Here is a 23,758-nt window from a genome sequence, read left to right on the forward strand (position 1 = left end):
AGGCAATGCCAAAGAATGCTCAAACTACTGCACAATTGCACTCATCTCACACGCTAGTAAAGTAATGCTCAAAATTCTCCAAGCCAGGCTTCAGCAATATGTGAACTATGAACTTCTAGATGTTCAAGTTGCTTTTACAAAAGGCAGAGGAACCAGAGATCAAATTGCCAACATCTGCTGGATCATCAAAAAAGCAAGAGAGTTCCAGAAAAACATCTACTTCTGCTTTATTGACTATGTCAAAGCCTTTGACTGTGTGGATCACAATAAACTGTGGAAAATTCTGAAAGAGATGGGAATACCAGACCACCTGACCTGACTCTGTATGCAGGTCAGGAAGCAACAATTAAAACTGGAACAACAGACTGGTTCCAAACAGGAAAAGGAGTATGTCAAGGCTGTTTATTGTCACCCTGCTTATTTAACTTATATGCAGAGTACATCACGAGAAATGGTTGGCTGGAGGAAGCACAAGCTAGAATCAAGGTTGCTGGGAGAAATATCAATAACCTCAGATATGCAGATGACACCACCCTTATGGCAGAGAGTGAAGAGGAACTAAAAAGCCTCTTGATGAAAGTGAAAGAGGAGAGTGAAAAAGTTGGCTTAAAGCCTAACATTCAGTAAACTAAGATCATGGCATCCGGTCCCATCACTTCATGGCAAATAGATGGGGAAACAGTGGAAACAGTGGCTGACTTTATTTTTCTGGGCTCCAAAATCACAGCTATGAAATTAAAGATGCTTACTCCTTGGAAGGGAAGTTATGAGCAACAAAGACAGCATATTAAAAAGCAGAGACATCACTTTGGCAACAAATGTCCATCTGGTCAAGGCTATGGTTTTTCCACTAGTCATGTAAGGATATGAGAGTTGGACTATAAAGAAAGCTGAGCACCGAAGACTTGATGCTTTTGAACTGTGGTGTTGGAGAAGACTCTTGAGAGTCCCTTGGACTGAAAGGAGATCCAACCAGTCCATCTTAAAGGAGATCAGTCCTGGGTGTTCATTGGAAGGACTGATGTTGAAGTCGAAACTCCAATACTTTAGCTACCTGATGCAAAGAGCTGACTCATTGGAAAAGACCCTGATGCTGGGAAAGATTGAGTGCAGGAGGAGAAGGGGATGACAGAGGATAAGATTGTTGGATGGCATCACTGCATCAATGGACATGGGTTTGGGTGGATTCCAGGAGTTGGTGATGGACAGGGAGGCCTGGCGTGCTGTGGTTTATGGGGTCATAAAGAATCAGATACAACTGAGCAACTGAACTGAACTGAACTGAACCATTCAGCATGTCACTTTAAGGTCATTCTGAACATCTTTTTTTTTTTTTTTTCATGGAAGCTTAGAACAAAAGTCAGATCCAAGCAGCGATCTGGGTTGACATCAGTTACTTTCACCATTTAGAGGCCATAGCAGTTATCCAGAACAATGAGAAATGCAAATATCATTGCCTTTCTTGTGCAAAGCAGTTGTATGAAGTAAAAAAAAAAAAAAAAAAAAAAAAAAAACACACAAAAACTAATTTTCATGCAGTGTCATCATTCAATGTAAGTATGCTGAGTATTTCTAAGTGAAGAAATCAACACATGCTCAAATATAAGATTTCCTTTGAGATTGAGGCCCAAGAGAAAGCACTCTCATTGTCTTCTCTGATTAACCTTCATTAGACAAAAAAATGGCTTTCATTTCTGTCACTGGGGTTCATGTTACAGCTGTTCATTCTTTCAAAGATATGTAATAAATATTATTAAACAATCATGAGAAAGATGGCTGCTATTTAAGGTAGAGAATACAAAGGATTTTGCATTCTGTATTCTCAGCCCCTTAAGGAGAAGATAGCATAACTCCCACCTTAGGGAACAATGTCTCAGGTTTTCTTTGGCGTACCTAGTCTAACCTCTCTTTATCCCAATATATATATATTGAATACTTAGATAATTTGTTCCGGTTTTTCATTCGGGAAGTATTGTCACTGTGTTGCCTGACATAAAACATAAGCTATGGATATTTGGGGGAGGAAAACCAAATCGTTTCTTTCTTAGAAGAGAAAACATCAGTCTTGAATGTTTGACTCTCCTTGGACACTGACTAGGGTTTTAGATGAGAGATGTGCGTGAGGGGAAGAGCTTGTGGAAGTGTTAAACATTTTTAGGAGGTGAAACTTCTGTAGAATGGAGTGCCAGATGTAAGGCAGAGAAGCATGAGACATTTTAGGGAATACTGAATTGAAAATTTTAGTGTAAAATAAAATAGAAAATTTGTTTAAGTTCTTCGGAGTAGAAGGTTTTCAAAGAAAGGCTGAAGAAATCTGGTAATTTTGCAGTCAAAGGTAAATAATTGGAGGCAGATGAACAGAATAGTAACAGAAATGCCAAGAATAGAAAAAGAGAAGATAAAGGACTAAGGAAGAGAAGAGAACTTGAAGATCATCTTCTCCAAATCCCTCATTTTACTGGATACAAGTCCTGAAGAAGTGAAACAAGCTCAAAGGCCCATTCAAGCGCCTGTGTTTCACGCACATTATCATGTGTTCATGATAGTTCAGACTTTAGATAACTTCCTTGATAGTCTGTTTGGATATTTTTAAATAGCTCAACTAAATTTAGGGGGAGTAGTTTACATTCTCAATGGTCTTCAAATAGAAACATAGACTTTAACTTTGCATCTCACTGTGAAGCTTTTTGCCCAACTGAAAGAATGATTCACTGACATTCCTCTTAATTTGCTTCAATCATTTGGAGAACGTTTTAATAGAAAGAAGCTGTTTTTAGATTTCTGGTGCCAAAACATTTCAGGGGAAAAAAATAATCGAAGATGAGCTTCCACCTCTTTCCAAAATTGCATCACCGCTGCTTTATTCTTTCATCTTTATTGCAAGTATTTAAACAAAAAACAAATGTCATCAGCTAATCATTTTGAGAAATTTATTGTGAATACAAACAAGGCGCTGGCTATTAAAGTTGATGAGCAGACCTGCCTTAAGGGTGTGGGTGAAAACCCAGTCTTTACAGTAGTTACTATGCACCAAATTAAATGAGATATCTTTCCTTCTAAAATCACACTTTTTTGTAGAAGTTTTATTTGCAGTCTTTTTTTCAATGCTAGTATACTAGAACTGCTCTTCAGATGGACCTTTTTGAAAAAAATTAATGAGAAAATTGAAGAAAAATAAAGCAAGAGCAGACATAATAGAGATGAAACATGGCAAGTTGATTGTTTTCAACAGTTTTTCTAAATTATTTGTGTCTCAATGCAGCAGAACACAAGAAATTAATTTCACTGGAATTAATTTCATAAATCTGCATATCATATAATTTCTAAAACATAAAACACTCCATCAGTGAGATTGATGAATTAAATCATCACTTCTTAAAGTACGCGGCACACCACAATTCTCAATCGACAAATTCCTTGCCTCCCTGAAATCTCAATCGTAGCTACCGTCTCTGTATTTGGACAGTCTGCCATTTACTTGGAAGAAAACGTTGACTAATTATCTCAATCCAGCCGCCAAAGTATTGAAAGAATAGAGCGGGTCAGTAGCAGTAAGCGGTTAAGGGTGTTAAATAAACTAGCCACGGACTCGCAGAGCCTAGGAATGCTGGGCGGTGTGACAAGGTTGTCGATGCCACAAGCCTGCGGCGGGCAGCAGGCGGTCGGCCAAACCCAGGGCCCCGCTCCTCTGAAGGCTGCCTGCTGAACTGGGGCTGGTTTCCCTTCAGCCTCCCGGGAGCCCGGGTCTTGGCAGGCGTCGTCAGGAGAATTCTTCGCCCTAATTATCCGCGGAGGAAGACGCGCCTCTCCCGGACACCGCTAGGCAACACTCACCGCGGCAGCCGCCAGATCACTTCCCTCCGCGGGTGTGGGACTCCGTCTGAGCAACTCGCGCTTACAGTAGATTCTCACTGGCGAGGCTGCGAGCCGCCGCGGGCGGGGGAGCCGCGAGGAGGAGGAGGCGGAGGCGGGAGGAGGGTGGCAGGCGCGGAGCGGGAGGCCGAGGAGACGCCGGAGCTCCAGACTCAGCAGGAGCGCGCTGTGGCGGTGCAGTTCCGAGCTCGCCAGCCTGGCCGCGCACACGCCGCCTCCTCCCCGAGCCGCGGGAGCCCCCGGGCTCCGGGCCGCCGCTGCCGCCGCTGCCTCGCTCGTCGGTGCTCAGCCCGCAGCTCTTTCCTTCTGCTGGCGTCTTTGAACTCTCCAGATCTTTTCCTCCGCTCGCCTTGCTCGTCTTTCCCACACCCTGTTTTTTCCCCAACTCCTCTTCCTTTCTCCTTAGCCACCCTGCCTTTTTTCTCCTCTTTTTACCGAGAATTTCTTCTTGACCTAAGATGACTTGTCTTCCTCACCTTCGTCCATTTCAGCCCTGAAGACTGAAAAGGAGCTTTTATCTCCCCCTCCCCTCCCTCCAGTGGCATTTCCAAGACCTCCATCCTTAAAAGTCTATAAAGAGGCACGGAACGGGACGCGGGACCTTCTCGACACCCTCGAGTCCTGTCCCGAATTGCACTGTCCGCCGTCACTAGTATTTCATTTAACCCCAGCGGAGAGGAGGGTGTGGGGCTCCGGAAGCAAACTTCAGCCGGCCGGGAAGCCCCGCGGTCCCCGCACTGGGGCGAGCCGCGGGCCCGAAGGTGAAGGAGCCTGCGGGGAACGGGGAGGAACCGCGAGCCTCTCTCGCGCCCTCCGCAAGGCGAGAGCCGTGGACTGAGCGGCGCGGGACAGCGGCGGCGGAGGCGGCGAGGACAAGATGCGGGGCTCGGGGCCCCGGGGCGCGGGGCGCCGGCGGCCCCCCAGCACCCCCGCGTCCCTGGCCGGCTGCTCCTCCGCACCTCGCAGGGCGCCCCTCTGGACCTGCCTTCTCCTGTGCGCCGCGCTCCGGACCCTCCTGGCCAGCCCCAGCAACGAAGGTAGAGCCGTGGGGGTGGGGACCGCGGCGTCCCGGGGCGGAGGGGCGAGGCGGGGCCTGGCAGCGCGGGTCCTGGCGGGCTGGACGCGGCCGCCGCGGCCGAAATCGCACCCCTCTTCCGGAGCTAGCATGGGCCGTCCGCTCTCGCTTAGCCTTTTCCCTCCGGTGCTCAGCCGTCTCCACTCGCATTGTTTGACTTTAGCCGCGGAGCGCTCGGCGCGGAACCTGCCTGCGGACCTAGGCTGATTGGGGGGGCTGGGAAGTTGGAAGCCGGAAGGATAGAAGGCTCCGCGACCCGCGCCGGGAGGCTGGGTGCGGCTGGGTCCCACTTGAAGCGCCTGGGGAAGTGGCATTTCGGGCTTTTAGGAGTGGGAACTGTTTGAAGCGCAGTGACGGGGATCTCGGGAGCGGTGGGGATTTTAGAAACCGTTATTTGGGGCTGAGGATGGGGAACGTGGTGGGGGTGGCTGGGGATGGGGAACCTGGTGGGGGTGGCTGGATGGTTTTATTTTGGGGTAAAGTGCCTTCTGGGAGCTGTTATTTAGGGCATCGCCAGCTGCTATTCTAGGGTGGGTGGTAAGAGCTTTTATTTCTCGCCGGAGGGGGGATGGAGAAGGACGGACAGCGCCTCACACTGTGGGGGTGTGCCGCACTTTGGGGGTCGTGTGATCACCCAGACGAAATGGAAAGAAGTCTGGAAGGTGGGATGCAGTGGGAGGCGGAGGGTTCGGGGGAGGGGAGTGTCGCCGCCTGGAAGGTGATGCTGGAACCCATCGAATCGGGTCTCCCCCACGTTTCCGAAAGGGAAAAGCTCCGTTCGGGATCCTAGAGTCCCCAGCTCTCTCCCCTATCCCCCATCCCGCGCTCCGGACCCAGAAGACTGTCCCCGCCTTGCACGCGGAGAGTAGGGCCGGCAAGGGAGCGGCACCTGCGCGGCGCTCCTGGCTCCCGGATCTGGGCTCAAGCCGCTCGGCTCGCCGCCCTCGGCCTCCGGGTTCTCTCCCGCGCCCGGACCGCGCAGCCCTCCAAGGTGGGGGCATCATCTCAGATCCCATGTGGGTTACGAGAAGATGGGGTCTGGGTGGTCAGCTCCACCACGAAAACATCAAAAACCTACCACCTCGGCGGGAAGGTTGGGGTTTCGATTTGGAGCCCCGGATGCCTCGAGTGAGGCACAGAACCTTAAAAATTTCCTTCCACTCGTGGGGCAGGGGACGCGGGACCGGAAAGATGAAGCAGCAGCGGCGGGGTCGTGTGTGTCCTCGTGACTTGCACGGGTTGTGTGTGCCTTGGCTATAGGGAAAGGGGCTGAGCTGGTCTCGGAGCGCTGCCAGCTCCCTAGGAACCGTGTGAAAAACAGGAAGGATCGATACTCCTCTCCCCACTCCGTGAGCTTCTGTCTTTACCCTCCAAATTTGTTTTAAAAAATCTGATTTAGGGGTTATATGTAGCTCGATCTATCTATCTATCCATCTGTCTATCTGCCTACCTACCCATCTACTTACCTGCCTACAATACCCCATGCTTAACACAAGCAGTCTGCATTTTTAACCTCCCTGGTAAAGTTGAAAAAGTGTTTTCTGAAGTCATGTCCTTATATGTTAGAAGCCCGGAGAATTATGACAGGGTTAGGAGTCCTTTTATTAACTGTCTTACTCTATTGAAAGGGGCGACCTGGTTTGGATTTAAAGAGTAATAGTAATATCATTTTATTCTTTCGTGTGTTCTCGTTACGTTTCTTCCTTTTTCCCCCTTAAGTATGATGAGGGAAGGGGCTTATGCAGAGGTGTAAAGGAGTAGTAGCTCTTGGTTAGGGAAGGAGAAATGAAGTCTCAGGGAGGGTGGCGCTAAATGGGAATAAGGGTCCAGACTGCAGAGAGAAGAGGCAAAAGGAAATGGAGGGAAGCAGGGTCTCCTGTGGTGTTGCAAGAGGACCTGGAGTCTGTGGAAGGTAGACTGGCTGATATCACAGACTTAATACCCACAGGTTGTGCTGTCCTTTCCCAGCGAGTGGAACAGCAAAACTTGGGCGTCAGTGAGATGGGGATTGCAGGGGTCTAACCAACAGTGAGTGGTACTTTACCAACCAGTGTTCTGAAGACACTAGAAATAAAAGCATGTCTGTTGTTTGGGGCACATTTTGTAACTACACTATTTTACATAATTAGAAATAAAATTTTACTATTTTACATGTACATATATATATATGTATGTATGTATATATTTGTATGTTTCATCTGCTACATCCCTTCTCTGCCCAACAGTTTTCTGTTAGTGTAATGCCAGACCTTCGCTATTTATTCATATGTTCTTTTTGTTTCTCCATGATGCTGCTATTCTAATCAAAGAACAAGAATATAAGATATTTATAACAGCAGTTTATTTATTTAAAGATTCAGATTAGAGTTTTCAAGTTTGCTTTTGATTGTTTCTGAAGGAACTTTGAAAGAAAGATTTTATGTGTGCACTGACTCCTTTAAAAACTTGTTCTATACTGTGCTTTCTGCAACCTATAGATGCTTTGTGACTTCTCAGACTGTAGTGTACATATCCATTATATAAGTGTATGTTACAAATGCTCCTGTTATGTGATGAAAAACATTCAAGTCAGGTAGAAATAAATGGAAGTTTACTTTTATAATTGGTACTCTAGTCATGTTTAAAATTTAAGTTTGGTTGACAGAAATAAGCAAAATTGAACAGAAAAAGTCAAATGTATATCTAGAATCTTGGACTGATATGAAATAAATGTTAAAATACACTGGGTAATAGAAATAAGAGGAAAATTTACTCTGTAGCCTGAACCCTAGGATACGGTAAATATATCTTTAGTTGTCTTACTACAAGTGTTAGGCATGAGTACATGTGGAAGAAACCTTTGAGCTACAGTATAATACATAAGACTTTTATTGTAGAATACTTCAGAGGCATATATAAGGCAAAACATTTCTCTAAGATTGATCAGGCAGGACAGATATTAGCAAGTGTATCAACAAGTGAAAAATTTAATAGATTTAGTAAATAAAGGAAGCATGTCCACTGTTATGAATATTGGAGGTGGCCTTGAACTTATCCAGTAACTGCCACTTTTTGCTGTTGGGAGATATATTTGTAAACAAGCATTATTTGACAAGTGCTTTTCGCAGCAGGGATTCTTGGCCAATTACTGCTGAACAACTCTGCATTGAAAATGATTCACCCGCAGTGAATCAAGCTTAATTCATTGAAGCTACAGTTAGTAATGTCCCAGTAAAGTGCTTCTGACAGTTGTCAGCAGTTTGTATTTGAAAAGTCCAGTTTCTTGTCTCTGAATGTTTTGTATGTTTGAGGAAGTGGGATGGAGGGACTCTGAGGGAGAAAAAAAGAAAAAACACCACATGAGGGGAAAGATTGAGGGGGGGTGCTGAACTGTTTGAAAAACAATCATAAAATTGTAGATGCTTTCAATGGAAATAAAGAAAAGGAAGAAAGTTTGTTTGAGGGTTTTTTCTTGGTTTCTAATAGGACCAGGCCCATAAAACGATTGGCCGACATAATAGATTTGTAAAACTAAATGGCTTTGTTGTGTGGTCTTGTCATCCGGTTGTAATTCATTTCCTTTTAGATAAAGAGGCAGGACCCCACAGAAAAACCACAGTAAAATTATTCCCTCACCAGGATGCTGCTGAAGGAAAAAAGAGAGCCATTACCCCTGTTTGAATTACAGATTGTTGGAACTAGGAAGGCACCGTGTAGAGTTTTGGCTTTTTGCTTTATAAACCTTGAATAGGGAGCAGAAGGTTGGGTCTTGAAATTTTAAGCCTTTTTTTGAGGTAGACAAAGATCTTCTTGGGTGTCAGGGTGACATGTAAGAGGATTTCATATCCTCATATAAGGCGGGGAAAAGGTTGAACAATTTCTGCATTTCTAATGGGTGTTCTCCTTTGACTGAAACTATTTTTATTATAATATTGTCATTTGTAAATATTATTAGTTCTTTATCTAAGTCCACGTAGGATATAGTTGGTATGGGAAGAGGATTCATTTTTTTTTTTAATGCTTAGAAATGTGTTAGTTGCCATTATTTATATTATTAACATTCTGCTTTACAAAATGTGATCCTTTGGTTTTTTCTACATGAAATATCAAAATGAGGTGATATAGCTATTTATATACAAAACAATCCCAAAACATTTAATTAAACATTAGACTTTATTCATTGTTGCTACTGCAGAGAAAATGTCAGTGCTTTAGTTATTTTCACTACACTTTTGTTGATTGACTTGACCAATTGAATCTCCTTTGTTTGGTGTGCCTTTTTTAGGTATTTGCTTGAGTGACCAATTTATTTCTCTTTCATTTGGAAGAAACCTTTTTACCTTTAACTATATAAATAGGATATGACGTACATGATTGTATTAACTAACTAGAGTTATTTTTCCTTTTATGAGTCAAATGTTCTTTTTAAAAAAAATGTGTTCTTAATATCTTAAAGAAAAAACTGATGTAAAAATTGTTGATGATTCTTTGTACTTTATTTTTTCAATTTAAATGAGCAGATATATTTTATTTTATTAATGAATAACTTGAATTTAAGTTAGCAAAGGTATGTTATCATTCAAACATGATTATGATATTTTTAGTAATCTTAAAATACTTTTACTATAGTTTTCATGAAGCAACAAAATTAACTGACGTTCCAATATTCAGCCTTGCTTGTAAATCATCAAAAATTGATTGCAGTATTTGTCCTTTTGTTTTCTTTCCAGAAACAGTGATATTAACTATAAAAGCAATAAAGCCATGTGAGAGCTAAAAATATAAATTGTTACAATAGAAATTCAATGATTCTTGCTGTTGTACTATCTCTGGCCGGTCAGTATTTATCTATAGAGAATAGTTCCTACTGGTATGCTCTACTGGGTAAATGCATATTTAGTCATTTAATCAAAATGTATATAATCAGTTGGATAGATAGTGATTTCTTCAAAGGTGTTATCCTAATCTATTGTATACATAAACACTCCTAATGGTATTTTTAATTGGCATTGAAAAATGTATCATATATTCTATCACAGACTAAATGGTAAACTTACACTTCTGTACATGTGTACAAAGGTTGCTAAAAAAATAATTTTATTTTTTAAAATAAATAGATTTAGTAAATAAGTAGATAAATAAATTTAAAAGTTCATATTTTTACAAAAAGTTTAATAAAACATAACTTTCAAATAATAAACAAAATAAATTTATTCAGTAATATATATTTAATATAGGAATGAATAACTGGAGATTCTCTGATCTGTTCATAATGCTTTTCAAAGTATTATTATATAGGAATTAGAAAACTGGAAGATTTGATAGTTATTCAATGTGAAAATCTTAACTGAATTGTTGGTTCTATTGAAAATGTTTAAATCAAAATGTCAATGACCCATTTTTAAGTTTTTGTTTTTTAACTTCCAAAATAGCAAGAATACTTAGGGGGTCTCCCTTTATCGTATGTTTTCTTTTCCTGTTTTAGTTTCTGACTCTCTAGACGTTTGTTTATTCAGAGTTAATGAAATAGACTTTAAAGTGTTTGAACAAGACGAAAATTGACTTTTGAATATGAAAAATGGTTTAAGAATTTTAAATCCAAATTTTGGACAACAGCTCATTTTTTTTATAATACATTTTGGTAACATATACAAGGTGTTGTAACAGAGAACTTTCCACAGAAATAGTAGGATCTGATGTCATAAATTGTAGTAGAAATAGCTATTTATAAATCAGATTACAAATAGTAGTACAGGTATTCCTGAGTATTAGAATTCAATTGAAATTTACATTTTTCTTTGACACTGTAGTTTCATGTGTATAGGTTTTGTTCATTTCCCTCATTCTAGTCACATAAAATAAGAAAAGGCTTTAATTTAAAATTCATATTAAAACAACAATAGAAAACACTTAATGACTTAAAACATAATTCTAGTCAACAAATCTCATGAGAAACAGATTTTAAAATTCCCTTTTAACTTATTTCATTATCATCTTAAAAATTTCTTAGCCTGTATAATGTTACTGTAAAGCAAAAAGTAAATAAAAAGAAACACTGCAAGGTACATAAGAACTGTCCAGTGAAACGTGGGAATTTATGATCTTTCATTTTTTTTTCTAAAAGTTCAAGTTTGTTGTCTAGTATCTCTAATGAGAATTTCATGTGTTGCAAAGCTATAAAATAAAACTATAATTTAGTAAATGCATTACTTGGAGTTTTTGAAAACTCTGAGGCTTAGCATGATGACTTTTATTACCAGCTGCCATTTTTTGTTGGTATAATTTTTAATGATTTTTTAATCTTTAGCAATTTAAAGAGAACATAAAGAGACCTTTCTGTCATTTAAAAAATGCTCAGAAATCCTTTTTAAAAATGTGTGTGACTTTTGTTTTTAGGGTCTCATTGACAAGCTTTATTCTAGGTTGGTTTTTTTTTTTTTTTTTCCTGTAGATTCCACAACCTTTAGTCTCTGATCAGTGTGTGTGGTACTTTATTAATATCATCTAAACTATTCTTAAACTCTTAGAATATACAAAACTTCATTGATCAGAAGTTGACCCTAGGTCATGCATTGCAGTGATTCAGTGTTCGTGGCTTTATTGCTGTGCATTTATTAAGCAAAGTGCAGGAACTTGGCCTGATGATAGTGGTTTGTGCACATGGACTGCCTGTGAGGTTTGTGTTAAGATTGTGGTGAAGCTTTTCAAAAGAAAGGATAAGGAAGGATGTCAAGATGGTATCACTATGAGCTTGGTATTAATAAAAGTACTTGGGTTTTATTTTTTATAACACTAAAAAATACCATACTTGCAGGCAAACACACACACAGACACACAAATACCCATTCTATTTTGACATTTGTTTTACTGACTCTGAAGATATAAACCCCAGCCTCATGGAAAAAAGAAATAACTTTAGTTGATTTTATTTCATTCATTTAGTTCTGTTTCTTTTATTTCTCTGTAAGTTCCACAGTTTCGTTGAGTCATGCCAAATACTTGTGGCATTCAACACCCCACAGATGAAATAATTGGGATTAAAGTGTCTGTGGTGATTCTAATTCTGTTACAGTTGCTGGACTATTGCCCAGGCTGTCTTCTCCATCCATCACACACATCTTTGGTTCTACTAACTGGGCTCCTAACTTTGTTAAGTAAATGATCTTGTTTAAAAAAAAAGAAAAAGAAAGAAAGAAATCAAAGAGCCAAAACCGGAGGGTTGAAATGTTTTGCATATGCTTTGTGAGAAAATGTTCCTACTTGGAAACATGTTTCCGGCTAAGTATTGGAAGATTTAGAGCAAATACAGTCTGTTCTTTCATTCAGAGATGGGTAATGTCTTTTTTCTTCTATGATAATTTCACACTCTTATTTTCATCTGTCACATCTCCTTTTTCCCTTTCCCACTCTGTTTCTCTTTCTCTATCTCATTTTCCTCCTTTCTTTTTTCCTCTCTCCCTCTTTCCTTCCCTCCTCCCCTGTCAGATACTTCATTTATGCAAAGTCAGAGCAAAATAAGGGAGTACTAGCTCATCCATGCCTGTGAGTTCCAATACCTCCAAGGAAGTAGGGGAGATCAGACAATATAGTCTTCTGTTAAATCAATCATGGGACACAGTTGTTAATGTTAGAGCATAGATTGTAACAAACCAAGTTGTGTATTTTTTGCAGGATTCTTAAGTCAGAAGTGCAGGAGTTTAGGGTATCGGTCAGTTTTGTGCTACTGCTACAATCTATGGGGTTGCAAAGAGTCGGACATGACTAAGCAAGACACACAGACACACACACACACAGAGTTCACTTATTTACTTTGCACTGACTGTCTCTTCCTGCTCCAAGATGCTTGTTAATGTCTTTTCTGTGTGAAGACAAACTCAGCAGGTAGACCAGGCTGGCACCAGTTCAGCACAGCAGTCTGCAGCAGGCCGTCTCTGAGCCAAGTTGTAGCTTTTACCTGTGTGCCGCCTGGACAGGTGTGGCCACTGCCCATTTTTCTGGATGATGACAGAGGTCTTGCTTCTCTCTACACCCTACGCAGTGCAGTGATGCTGCCGTGAAGTCTCCTAAAGGAGGTACAACCAGCCTTCTGAGAAAACTGGAAAATATTTGGGAACTGCTGTGTCTGAAGGATTTTAAAAATCATGTTTGGTTTTTCTGGAAGTGGGGGTGGAAGTAGCAACAAAAGAGCCATTTAATATGGCAATTTTGCAGTCACCTTTTTTTTTATTCAAGCCTGCAAAATGAGGCAGGGAAAGGATTAAATGGCATGGAATTACAGAAACATAATGGAAAATATAAAACCAAACTTCTGGCTTTGAAATTCAAAAAGAAACTTGTTTTGGAATTGTGTTTTTTGTATTTTGTGGGTTTTTTTTTTCTCATCTCCATCATTTACTGTCTGAATTCTGCGGACACTTATTTTGTTATTTATTTATTTATTTAGCCTCAGTTCATTTATCTGCTGTATGGTACTTCTTCACATAATTGTTGTGGAGAAGAGACAAGCAGAGATAATTTTCTAAGTGATGACCAGTACACATGTACAAGTTGTGGGAGTATGGCTGGTTAGAATGCTGCAGAATCCATTTATGATAATGCTTTTCTTGCCAGGTAAGCTGTAGAATATAGGGAACATCTGGAGCAGCAGTTTAATGGATTTAAGTTTGTACTATGTGAGGAATCATCCTTAAGGAAAGCAGTACAAAAAATGTTAGTTCTGCAAGTGTAGCAGAAATATGGACTTAATGAATACTTTGCTGTTCTCTCAGTGACATGGAAGTGACCCATATCATGAGGGCCCTGCAACTTAATTTTAATGAACTTTGCAGTAACTGCTTCTCACCAGGTAGTACAAAATGGGAACATGTGAAGACCACGAAACAAGCCCTACCAAGTATGAGTGAGTGTTCTTGAACTATCCATGTCAGATTCCACATACTAAAAGTTAAATGTTAGCAATTTTCACTTGTGAAAATAATGTGCAGAGAATGTATGTTGCTTAGTAAAATTCCTAGAGCAAAACAGGTATACAACAAATGTTAGTTGCTTTGGTTTCCCCACTCCTAAATGTGAGCTATTTAAGATAAGTTTTCAGAATCTCAGATTAGTGTCTTCCTTGCATTGGAATGGAATCTGGGACAGGAAAACAATCTAATAAAAGGAACTGCATATGCAAATTTTCCATAGAGCTAAAAATCAGTCACATGATGTTGTCCTAATTTTCAGCTGGTTTGCTAATTATTTAATATTGAATACTGGGGTTTGGTTAGGAAGCAAAGGAAAAATCATCAGTTCAAAGATCATGGTTGTAAATGTTGCCTTTTACCTGATTATTTCTAAAGGAGAGGTCAATTTTTTTTTTTTTACATTTCTTCTTTTTTAAATTTTAAACTTATTTATTTTTAATTGAAGGATAAATGCTTTACAGAATTGTGTTGGTTTTTGCCAAACATCAACATGTTTCTTACTAGCCACAGATGTATCAAGAGATATCTTCAAATGTTTAGATATTTACTACTGGCATAAAAAGTTATATATATGTATTTAATATAATATGTATATTTTAAATGACCTTTATGATACTATGAAAGTGGATAATTGAGAGAATTAAATACTTAAAAGCTTCCTGAAACATGTCTGATACTATAGTTTGCCACCTTTATTTTGGTTTCAAATATATAATTTTCTGATCTGTTTGATTATACTCAGAGTTTAAAATACTATTTGAAAACACTACCTTTCACATTTTCATAAAGGTTTTAATACAATTCTGTGAAGACTTATCTTTTTTATATAGGTAACATAAACAGATATAAGAAAGTTTAGAATGCATTGTATTTTGATTTCCTTATGAAATGTATATGTGTATCTGCATGCATAAGTACACCCACCTATATAAAATAATTATAGTTAATGTTATTGATATACCACATACCAAACATTGTTTTAAGTGGTTTACATGAATATTGATTTATTTTTCTCACAACAAGCCTAGGAAATATGTATTATAATATTATTATCATTATTCCTATTGTACACATGAGGAAACTGACACAGAACAGTTAAATAACTTGCCCAAGTTTACAAATCCAAAAGTGGTAGAAAGAGATGCAGTAGAAAGAGAAAGAGACACGAGTTCGATTCCTGGGTGGGAAAGATCCCTTGGAGGAAGGCATGGCAACCCACTCCAGTATTCTTGCCTGGAGAATCCCAAGGACAGAGGAGCCTGGTGTCACAGAGTTGGACACAACTGAAGCGACTTAGCATGGTAGAAATCTTCCTTCAAACCCAGACAGTCCAACTCCAGCTCTGCTCTTGTCAACTCCTCTTAAAAAGGGGAGACTATTGACGGGAAGTCCAGACACCCAGTGTCTCTTGCCCTCACCATCCACATAATGGCCCATATCACAGACAGTGGAAAGTAAAGCTTCATACAAAAATTGACGTGGAGTCCTGAGGCTGTTTGTTCGCATGTTCAACCATCCTTCTAATTCCACCCCCTGCCGCCCCACAAAATACTTGATCTTGTCATCAGACTCTTAAGCACTGATTGATCCCCATGTTGACATCTCCCCTCCATTGCCCACTAGCACAAGGTAAAGATCCCTTCCTCCACATTACTTCTTTTTTATTTTAGGCTGCATATTTTTTAGTTTTTAAATTGTTTTCTCTTGCTTTCTTGTGTAAGCAGCCCAATTCTCAATCCCCAACCCAGGCTACACTCTAGCTCTATATACCTGTAATCCCATTCAGAAACTACAATATTGTATAGCAATTAGCCTCCAACTAATAAAAATAAATGAAAAAAATAAAAATAAAAAAAAGAAACTCTCACAACAATTTTTTCCCTCCTTATGTACATAGCAATATTAAATATTTTATAATTAGTTTTATATAGTTTATGTTATTATAATGCTTTATAGTTTACAAAATGTGCTAACCTGCCTCATTCCATGAGAATCTCATAAAAAATCCTGTAGGATAGATTAGATAAATCATTGCTATAAACACAGGAACTGAAACAAGATAATTCGATCTAGTAAAAAAATAGAATCAATTTCAAAGCCAAAGTCTCTTAACTGAAGAATTCAGCATTCCACTTCAAGAGGCAGTGGGGCAGGCTGGTTTAAGAGCAAAAACTCTGGCATCTGGCTGAACTACTTAGAGTCGTGTGACCTTGAAAACCTAGAAAGACGGAAAATCTCCTTGTGTCTATGTATTCTTTTCTGTATAATGGGAATCCAAATAGAGCAGGTTCATGTCAACAAAGTGGTGTATAAAAGTTCTGGTACACATCAAGCATTATATAAGCGTTAAATATTCCACATGTTAAAAAGCAGTGTGTGTTGGCACTCTGACATTTAGCAGGCTCTAATTTTCTACGTTAGTTAGTACTGTCTAATACTTATTGAAAAGCAGACACATTACTTTGCCAACAAAGGTCCATCTGGTCAGGGCTATGGTTTTTCCAGTGGTCATGTATGGATGTGAGAGTTGGACTGTGAAGAAAGCTGAGCGCTGAAAAATTCATGCTTTTGAACTGTGATGTTGGAGAAGACTCTTAAGAGTCCCTTGGACTGCAAGGAGATCCAACCAGTCCATCCTAAAGGAGATCAGTCCTGGGTGTTCATCGAAAGAACTAATGCTGAAGCTGAAACTGCAATACTTTGGCCACCTCATGCGAAGAGCTGACTCATTGGAAAAGACCCTGATGCTGGGAGGGACTGGGGGCAGGAGGAGAAGGGGACGACAGAGGATGAGATGGCTGGATGGCATCACCGACTCGCTGGACATGAGTTTGAGTAATCTCCGGGAGTTGGTGATGGACAGGGAGGCCTGGCGTACTGCTAATCATGGGGTCACAAAGAGTCGGACACGACTGAGCAACTGAACTGAACTGAACTGAATACTTAATGTAAATGGAAATACTACAAGAGAAGCACTTGATTTCAGTTCAGTTACTCTAGCAGCCCTTGTTTACTCCTTGGATAAAGCCTTCAGCATTTCTTCAGTGTCCTCAGGATAAAATCTAAACTCCTTGAACCCGAGTTCGCAGCTCTCAGTATCTTGTTCCTGGCCCACCTCTCCGGGCGCTTCCCTCCAAGTCCTTGCACTCCAGGCTCATGTGGGGGAGCCAGGCTGTCAGTGCAGTTGGGTCCTGGGTGCCCAGTGGGAAACATTTCCTTCCTCAGCCTAGGTAACTTTGGTCTTTATGCCTAATTGTAAATTATAAAGCATTCTTTATAATGAACCCTGGGTCAGGAAGATCACTTGGAGAAGGAAATGGCAACCTACTCGAGTATTCTTGCCTGGGAAAACCCATGGACAGAGAAGCCTGGGGGTCTACAGTCCAAGGGGTCTCAAAGAGTAGGACAGGACTGAGCAACTAACGCTTCACACTTTCACACAAGAAATAACTAGGATATTTCCAGTGGTCACTATCTCTTTATGTTGTAACCAGTGACTGTTTTTCACCCTCTTTCTTATGACAAGTTCTCAGAATTCCTATGACTTGAGCCACAATCAACCAACATAAAAACAACTTTTTCTGCTTTAAGAATGACTTATCTTACCTCTAGAAAAATGGTTAATGTAAAACATCTGTTTCTTAATGATTTAAATTTCTGGGGAGGGGGTGAATTTACTTTCATTTGTTTTAGAGTTCCTGGATAATTTAGACTGTCACTTACTTTATGAAGAACTTTAGATTTGCAACTTGGTAGGAATTCTTAAGATTGCAGGGAAAGGAGTAGTAAAATGCATACCATCAACTATGTGAACTGAATAACTTTAAAAATAGATTTATAAAGAATAGAGTTTAAAATATAATGATCAATAGCTTTTTAAGTATAGCTTAGTTAAGGTCTAATTAGTGTGTTTAATTCTAACCGGTGTCTATTTAGGATATTTAACTACCTATCCCCCTTGAACATATTTTTTATTTACTGTAAAAATTCTAAGAAATATATCAGAAGTGTCAAGGGGTTAATAGTGTACTCTACTGAGCTATGAATTCTTTGAACTGAATTTTTCTTCTAGATGTTAGGGATAATATGATAGCTGCTCTAAAAACTATTACCACATAATCTCCTTTAATTCTCACAACAACCCCGTGAGGTGGAAATTATTACTTCAGTTTACTACAAGATTGGGTTGGGAAGAAATTAAGTAAAATTGCCTTGGGTCCTACAACAAGTAAATTGATAGCAAATAAATCAAGTGTGTTTGGTGTGGAATCTCTTAGTTGCACCCACAATCTAGAGATTATATTTACTTCAGTTCCGTTCAGTCACTCAGTCATGTCTGACTATTTGCGACCCCATGGACTGCAGCACGCCAGGCCTCCCTGTCCATCGCCAACTCCCGGAGTTTACTCTAACTCATGTCCATTGAGTCGGTGATGTCATCCAACCATGTCATCCTCTGTCATCCCCTTATCCTCCTGCCTTCAACCTTACCCAGCATCAGGGTCTTTTCCAATGAGTTAGTTCTTCACATCAGGTGGCCAAAGTATTGAAGTTTCAGCTTCAGCATCAGTCCTTCCAATGAATATTCAGGATTGATTTCCTTTAGGATGGATTGGTTGGATCTCCTTGCAGTCCAAGGGACTCTCAAGAGTCTTCTCCAACACCACAGTTCAATAGCATCAATTCTTCGGTGCTCAGCTTTCTTTATAGTCCAACTCTCACATCCATACATGACTACTGGAAAAACCATAGCCTTGACTAGATGGACCTTTGTTGGCAAAGTAATGTCTCTGCTTTTTAATATGCTGTCTAGGTTGGTCATAACTTTTCTTCCAAGGAGGAACCGTCTTTTAATTTCATGGTTGCTGTCACCATCTACAATGATTTTAGAGCCCCCCAAAATAAAATCTGTCACTGTTCCCACTGTTTCCTCATCTATTTGCCATGAAGTGATGGGACAAGGTGCCATGATCTTAGTTTTCTGAATGTTCAGTTTTAGGCCAACTTTTTCACTCTCCTCTTTTCACTTTCATCAAGAGGTTCTTTAGTTCTTCTTCTTTTTCTGCCATAAGGGTAGTGTTATCTTCATATCTGCAGTTATTAATATTTCTCCTGGAGATCTTGATTCCTGCTTGTGCTTCATCCAGACCAGTGTTTCTCATGATGCACTCTGCATATAAGTTAAATAAGCAGGGTGAAAATATACAGCCTTGACATACTTCTTTCACTATTTGGATCCAGTCTGTTGTTTCATGTCCATTTCTAACTATTGCTTCCTGACCTGCATACAGATTTCTCAAGATGCAGGTCAGATGGTCTGGTATTCCCATCTTTATAAGGATTTTCCACGGTTCGTTGTAGTCCACACAGTCAAAGGCTTTGGCATAGTCAATAAAGCAGAAGTAGATGTCTTTCTGGAACTCGCTTGCTTCTTTGATGAGCCAACGGATGTTGGCAATTTGATCTCTTCTTCCTCTGCCTTTTCTAAATCCAGCTTGAACATCTGGAAGTTCACAGTTCACATAATGTTGAATCCTGGCTTGGAGAATTTTGAGCATCACTTTACCAACGTGTGAGATGAGTGCAATTGTGCGGTAGTTTGAACATTCTTTGACATTGCCTTTCTTTGGGCTTGGGGTGAAAACTGACATTTTGCAGTCCTGTGGCCACTGCTGAGTTTTCCAAATTTGCTGGCATGTTGAGTGCAGTGCTTTCACAGCATCATCTTTTAGGATTTCAAATAGCTCAACTGAAATTCCATCACCTCCACTAGCTTTGTTCTAGTGATAGTTCCTACAGCCCACTTGACCTGGCATCCATGATGTCTGGCTCTAGATTTGTGATCACACCATCATGATTATCTGGGTCATTAAGATCTTTTTTATATAGTTCTTCTGTATATTCTTGCCACCTCTTCTTAATATCTTCTGCTTCTGTTAGGTCCATACCTTTTCCGTCCTTTAATGTGCCCATCTTTGCATGATATATTCCCTTTGTATCTCTAATTTTCTTTAAGAGATTTCTAGACTTTCCCATTCCATTGTTTTCCTCTATTTCTTTGCATTGATCACTGATGAAGACTTTCTTATTATCTCCTTGCTATTCTTTGGGACTCTGCATTCACATGGATATATCTTTCCTTTTCTCCTTTGCCTTTTGCTTCTCTTCTATTCACAGCTATTTGTAAGGCCTGCTCAGACAACCATTTTGCCCTTTTGCATTACTTTTCCATGGGATGGTCTTGATCCCTGTCTCCTGTTCAGAGTCACGAACCTCTCTCCATAGTTCATCAGGCACTCAGTCTGTCAGACCTGATCTCTTGAATATGTTTCTGACTTCCACTGTTTAATCGCAAGGGCTTTGATTTAGGTCATACCTGAATGGTCTAGTGGTTTCCCCTACTTTCTTCAGTTTAAGTCTGAATTTGGTAATAAGGAGTTCACGATCTGAGCCACAGTCAGCTCCTGGTCTTGTTTTTGCTGACTGTATAGAGCTTCTCCATCTTTGGCTGCAAAGAAGGTAATCAATCTGATTTTGGTATTGACCATCTAGTGATGTCCATGTGTAGAGTCTTATCTTATGTATATTTAGTTAAATATGTGTAAATATTTTTATTTGTATTTTTATGCATACCATCATTCTAGGAAGTGATCATTTTATTACAAAACTGCAAGTTTAGAAAAAATCAATTAATGTAAGAATAATATGATCAAAGTATATGGAGACATGGAAAACTTGCATCAAAAAAATCTCATTATCGTCAATGCTAAAGCAATTGAATAGGAAACAAGCATTAGTTTTGATTTATGGAGGTTTCATTTTCTGGCAGAAAATGTATCATTTCATCAGGAAAAAGCAGTTTTTTCCTGACTCGGGATTTTGAGAGAAGCTGTTCACAGTGTTGTTTGTGTTGGGGTGTTGAACAATGCCATGAACAGTAATTCTTAACAATTTTCAAAATATGCAGAACTGATTTTCATCTAACAGGTTCTTATGTAAGTCATTGTTGAAACCCAAGGGCAAAATATTGAAAGCGATTTTCAAGTTTATTTTTTTTTTAAATAGCTGCAGAATTTCTCATTCAAAAGAAGTAATTGTGGAAGCCCAATACATGAAGCAGATGGCGACAGAGTTGTCGGGTTTCCTGGTTCTGTTTTTAGCTCTTTGCTCCCTTCATCTGCTTGTGCCTCTGAGACATCTCTTTAGAACCACAGGAGCCATTGTGGGCTCAGTGTGAAAACCACTGTGTTAAAATAAAGAAAGAATGTTGTATATAAGATCAGTGTGCTGTGATTCTGACTTACAGCTTTCTAACAATCTCTCTAAAAAAATAAGTTATAATGTCTGGTAAAGCTTGCTTTGAGCTCATGGTTCCTAACCCAGAGGCACTCATTGGAGCCAACCTCAAAACATGGTTAAATATGTCATGTCTGGAGCCTCCTATGCTCACTGAATCAAACTTCATTAAAGCAAGTCCTGTGGAAATTTGGATGTTTGGAACACGATAATCTGTACTTTTAGAATATATGTATATATATACTTCAAAAAATGCTATATAACTGATTTCTATTATTAATTTCTAAAAGGAGCATGTGAAAATATGCTCAGACTAAAGGTCATGTATATTATTATCAGATAACACTATGTACAATAAGGACATGTGAAATGTTAGAGAATTGTAAAAATAAATATCGAAGTTCAAAATTATTCTAACTATGGTTTGGCACAAAGTCAGTGATAGAATCATTGATATTAGAACTGATCCCCAAAGTGTATGCTTTGATTAATATTTCCCCTTTACATTCCTAAATAATATTGCGTTCCTTTTGAATGTGTTCATATAAATCCCCGAATGCCAAATGTTAATTCAGATAAATAAACCCTAAGAGAGTCTGAATTGCAGGATACAGCAGGATTATTTCACAGGTAATATAATTTCAAGCTAGTGTCTATCCTCAGGGCTAAGCAACTGGAAGGGTGAATAATCAACAAGATACTTCCTGTTCTATGCACTGATGTTAAACCCCAAGTAAAAAGTGAAGTGAAAATTTTGGTTACTTAGTCATACCTGACTCTGCGTCCCCATGGACTGTAGCCAGCTAGACTCCTCTGTCCATGGCATTCTCCAGGCAAGAATACTAAATTGGGTAGCCATTCGCTTCTGTGGGAGATCTTCCCAAGCCAAGGATCAAACCTGGGTCTCTTGAATTGCAGGCAGATTCTTTACCATCTGAGCCACAAGGGAAATATCCCCAAGGACGAGAACATTTCTTGGTACTTAAGTAGATGCTTAATAATATTTGTGAACAAATGAATGCTCATTCATTGCAGGTGTCCATAGAACTTGAATAGAAGTTAAAGCAGTGAATTAGACTTCTTCCTATTTATATATTATTTGCATTACATATAATTAGGTTGAAAATAATAAATCTTTTCAACAGTGACTTAAAATTTAGAGGGTTAAAAAATGTTTGAGGAAGAGGTTTCAGGGTAGATGTCTGGTGTTTGGGTTCAGTGGCTTAATGTCTTTTATGTCGTTTTGTCTTTTTTCACTTTACTCACAAACCTATTTCCTCATGGTTGACTGAAGTCTGGTGCACCTCCAAGCATCACATCCAGTTCAGAACAAGAGGAGGGGAAAGAGAAGAGTCAAGAATCATCTCAGCTGCACTATTCCTTCAGCTAAGACAACAAAACTTTTCCAGAAACTGACAAGGGAAATTTCAGATCTGTGTAACAAGGCCCCACAGTTCAGTGGAGGCTAAAATTGTAGAAACATGAGGATTGTTATTTGCTAAGGCCAGTCATGACCCATGTTCTGGTAGACACATTACCCTCCAAACACAAGTGGGATTCTAATACCAGGGAAGGAGAAAGGATGTGAGTAATTAATGGGCATAAAATAACACCTGATAGAGTACTACTGAAATGAGAAAATGCTTTTATCTTATTTCATTTTAGTTATCTTTTTCTTTTCCTTTATACACATTGTGAAAGGAGAAGTAGGCAACTACTAGGGTTATATTTTGACCAAAAATACATTTTAGGCACCAGATTAACTAGGCAAGAATTATTGCTACTAGATCATCAATCTTAGAACTTGTAAAGATACATAATTTTAAGAAATGATTTAAAATTACTTTCCTGCTGTAATAAATTTTGCCAGCTATTTTGAAATTGTTAACTAAAGTTGGATACTAAAATGTTTATGTTCAGCCACCTAAAATTATTGGACACAATATTTGCATGTACTTCTTTCTGTATCGATTTATATTTTGACTGGTTTTTGAGGACAGATTGTTATCCAACGGTTTATTGTAATATATATATATATATATATATATATATTTCCATTTTAGATAACAAAATTTTATTCTATAGAGTTTATATCAGAATTCAGTTTTAACTAAGCCATAAGACATGGCTTAACTAAGACATGGGGATAATGACTCAAGTTGCCAGCAAAAATTTGGGCCACTTTTCATTTCACAATAAGACTGCTGGGCCATAGATTTGTTTATGCATTTTTGAAATGCCATCACCTTAAAATTCAGACTGAATTTGTGCAGATTTCTCTCTGTTTTAGTACATGTTCAGATCTAATCATCTTATCCTACCCTGAAGGCTGGAAAGCTAATTATTATATAGATTGTTTTGCAATTTGGTATACTTCAGTCAAACATTAGGAGTAATTAGGGACTAGGGTAAGGATTCATTCCAAATGAGTCAGCTTTGCATACGTTTTCCATTTTATGTATGCTTTTTGATATTTAAGAATAGGTATATTTTGACAAACTTATACCCTGTTTTGTCCCAATGGCATGCTTAAAGCATAATGAATAATAAAATAAAAATTAGGAAGACA

The 23,758-nt window shown here is 39.3% G+C and overlaps 1 protein-coding gene across 9 annotated transcripts in view; it reads left to right on the plus strand.

Moving 5' to 3' along the window:
* Positions 1–3,102: 3,102 nt before the first annotated feature.
* Positions 3,103–23,758, plus strand: part of EPHA5 (EPH receptor A5) — a 383,390-nt gene continuing 362,734 nt past the window's right edge. For all 9 annotated transcript variants that reach the window (XR_006341773.1, XR_006341772.1, XM_043906637.1 and 6 more), the window contains exon 1: positions 3,103–4,910. Coding sequence is in view for 7 of the 9 variants with exons in the window: in XM_043906637.1 (XP_043762572.1) it covers positions 4,751–4,910 (160 nt within the window). In the remaining 2 variants the exon portion in view is untranslated. The remainder of the gene's footprint in view (positions 4,911–23,758) is intronic.

Source organism: Cervus elaphus, chromosome 6 (assembly GCF_910594005.1).
Source record: "Cervus elaphus chromosome 6, mCerEla1.1, whole genome shotgun sequence".
NCBI lineage: Eukaryota > Metazoa > Chordata > Mammalia > Artiodactyla > Cervidae > Cervus > Cervus elaphus.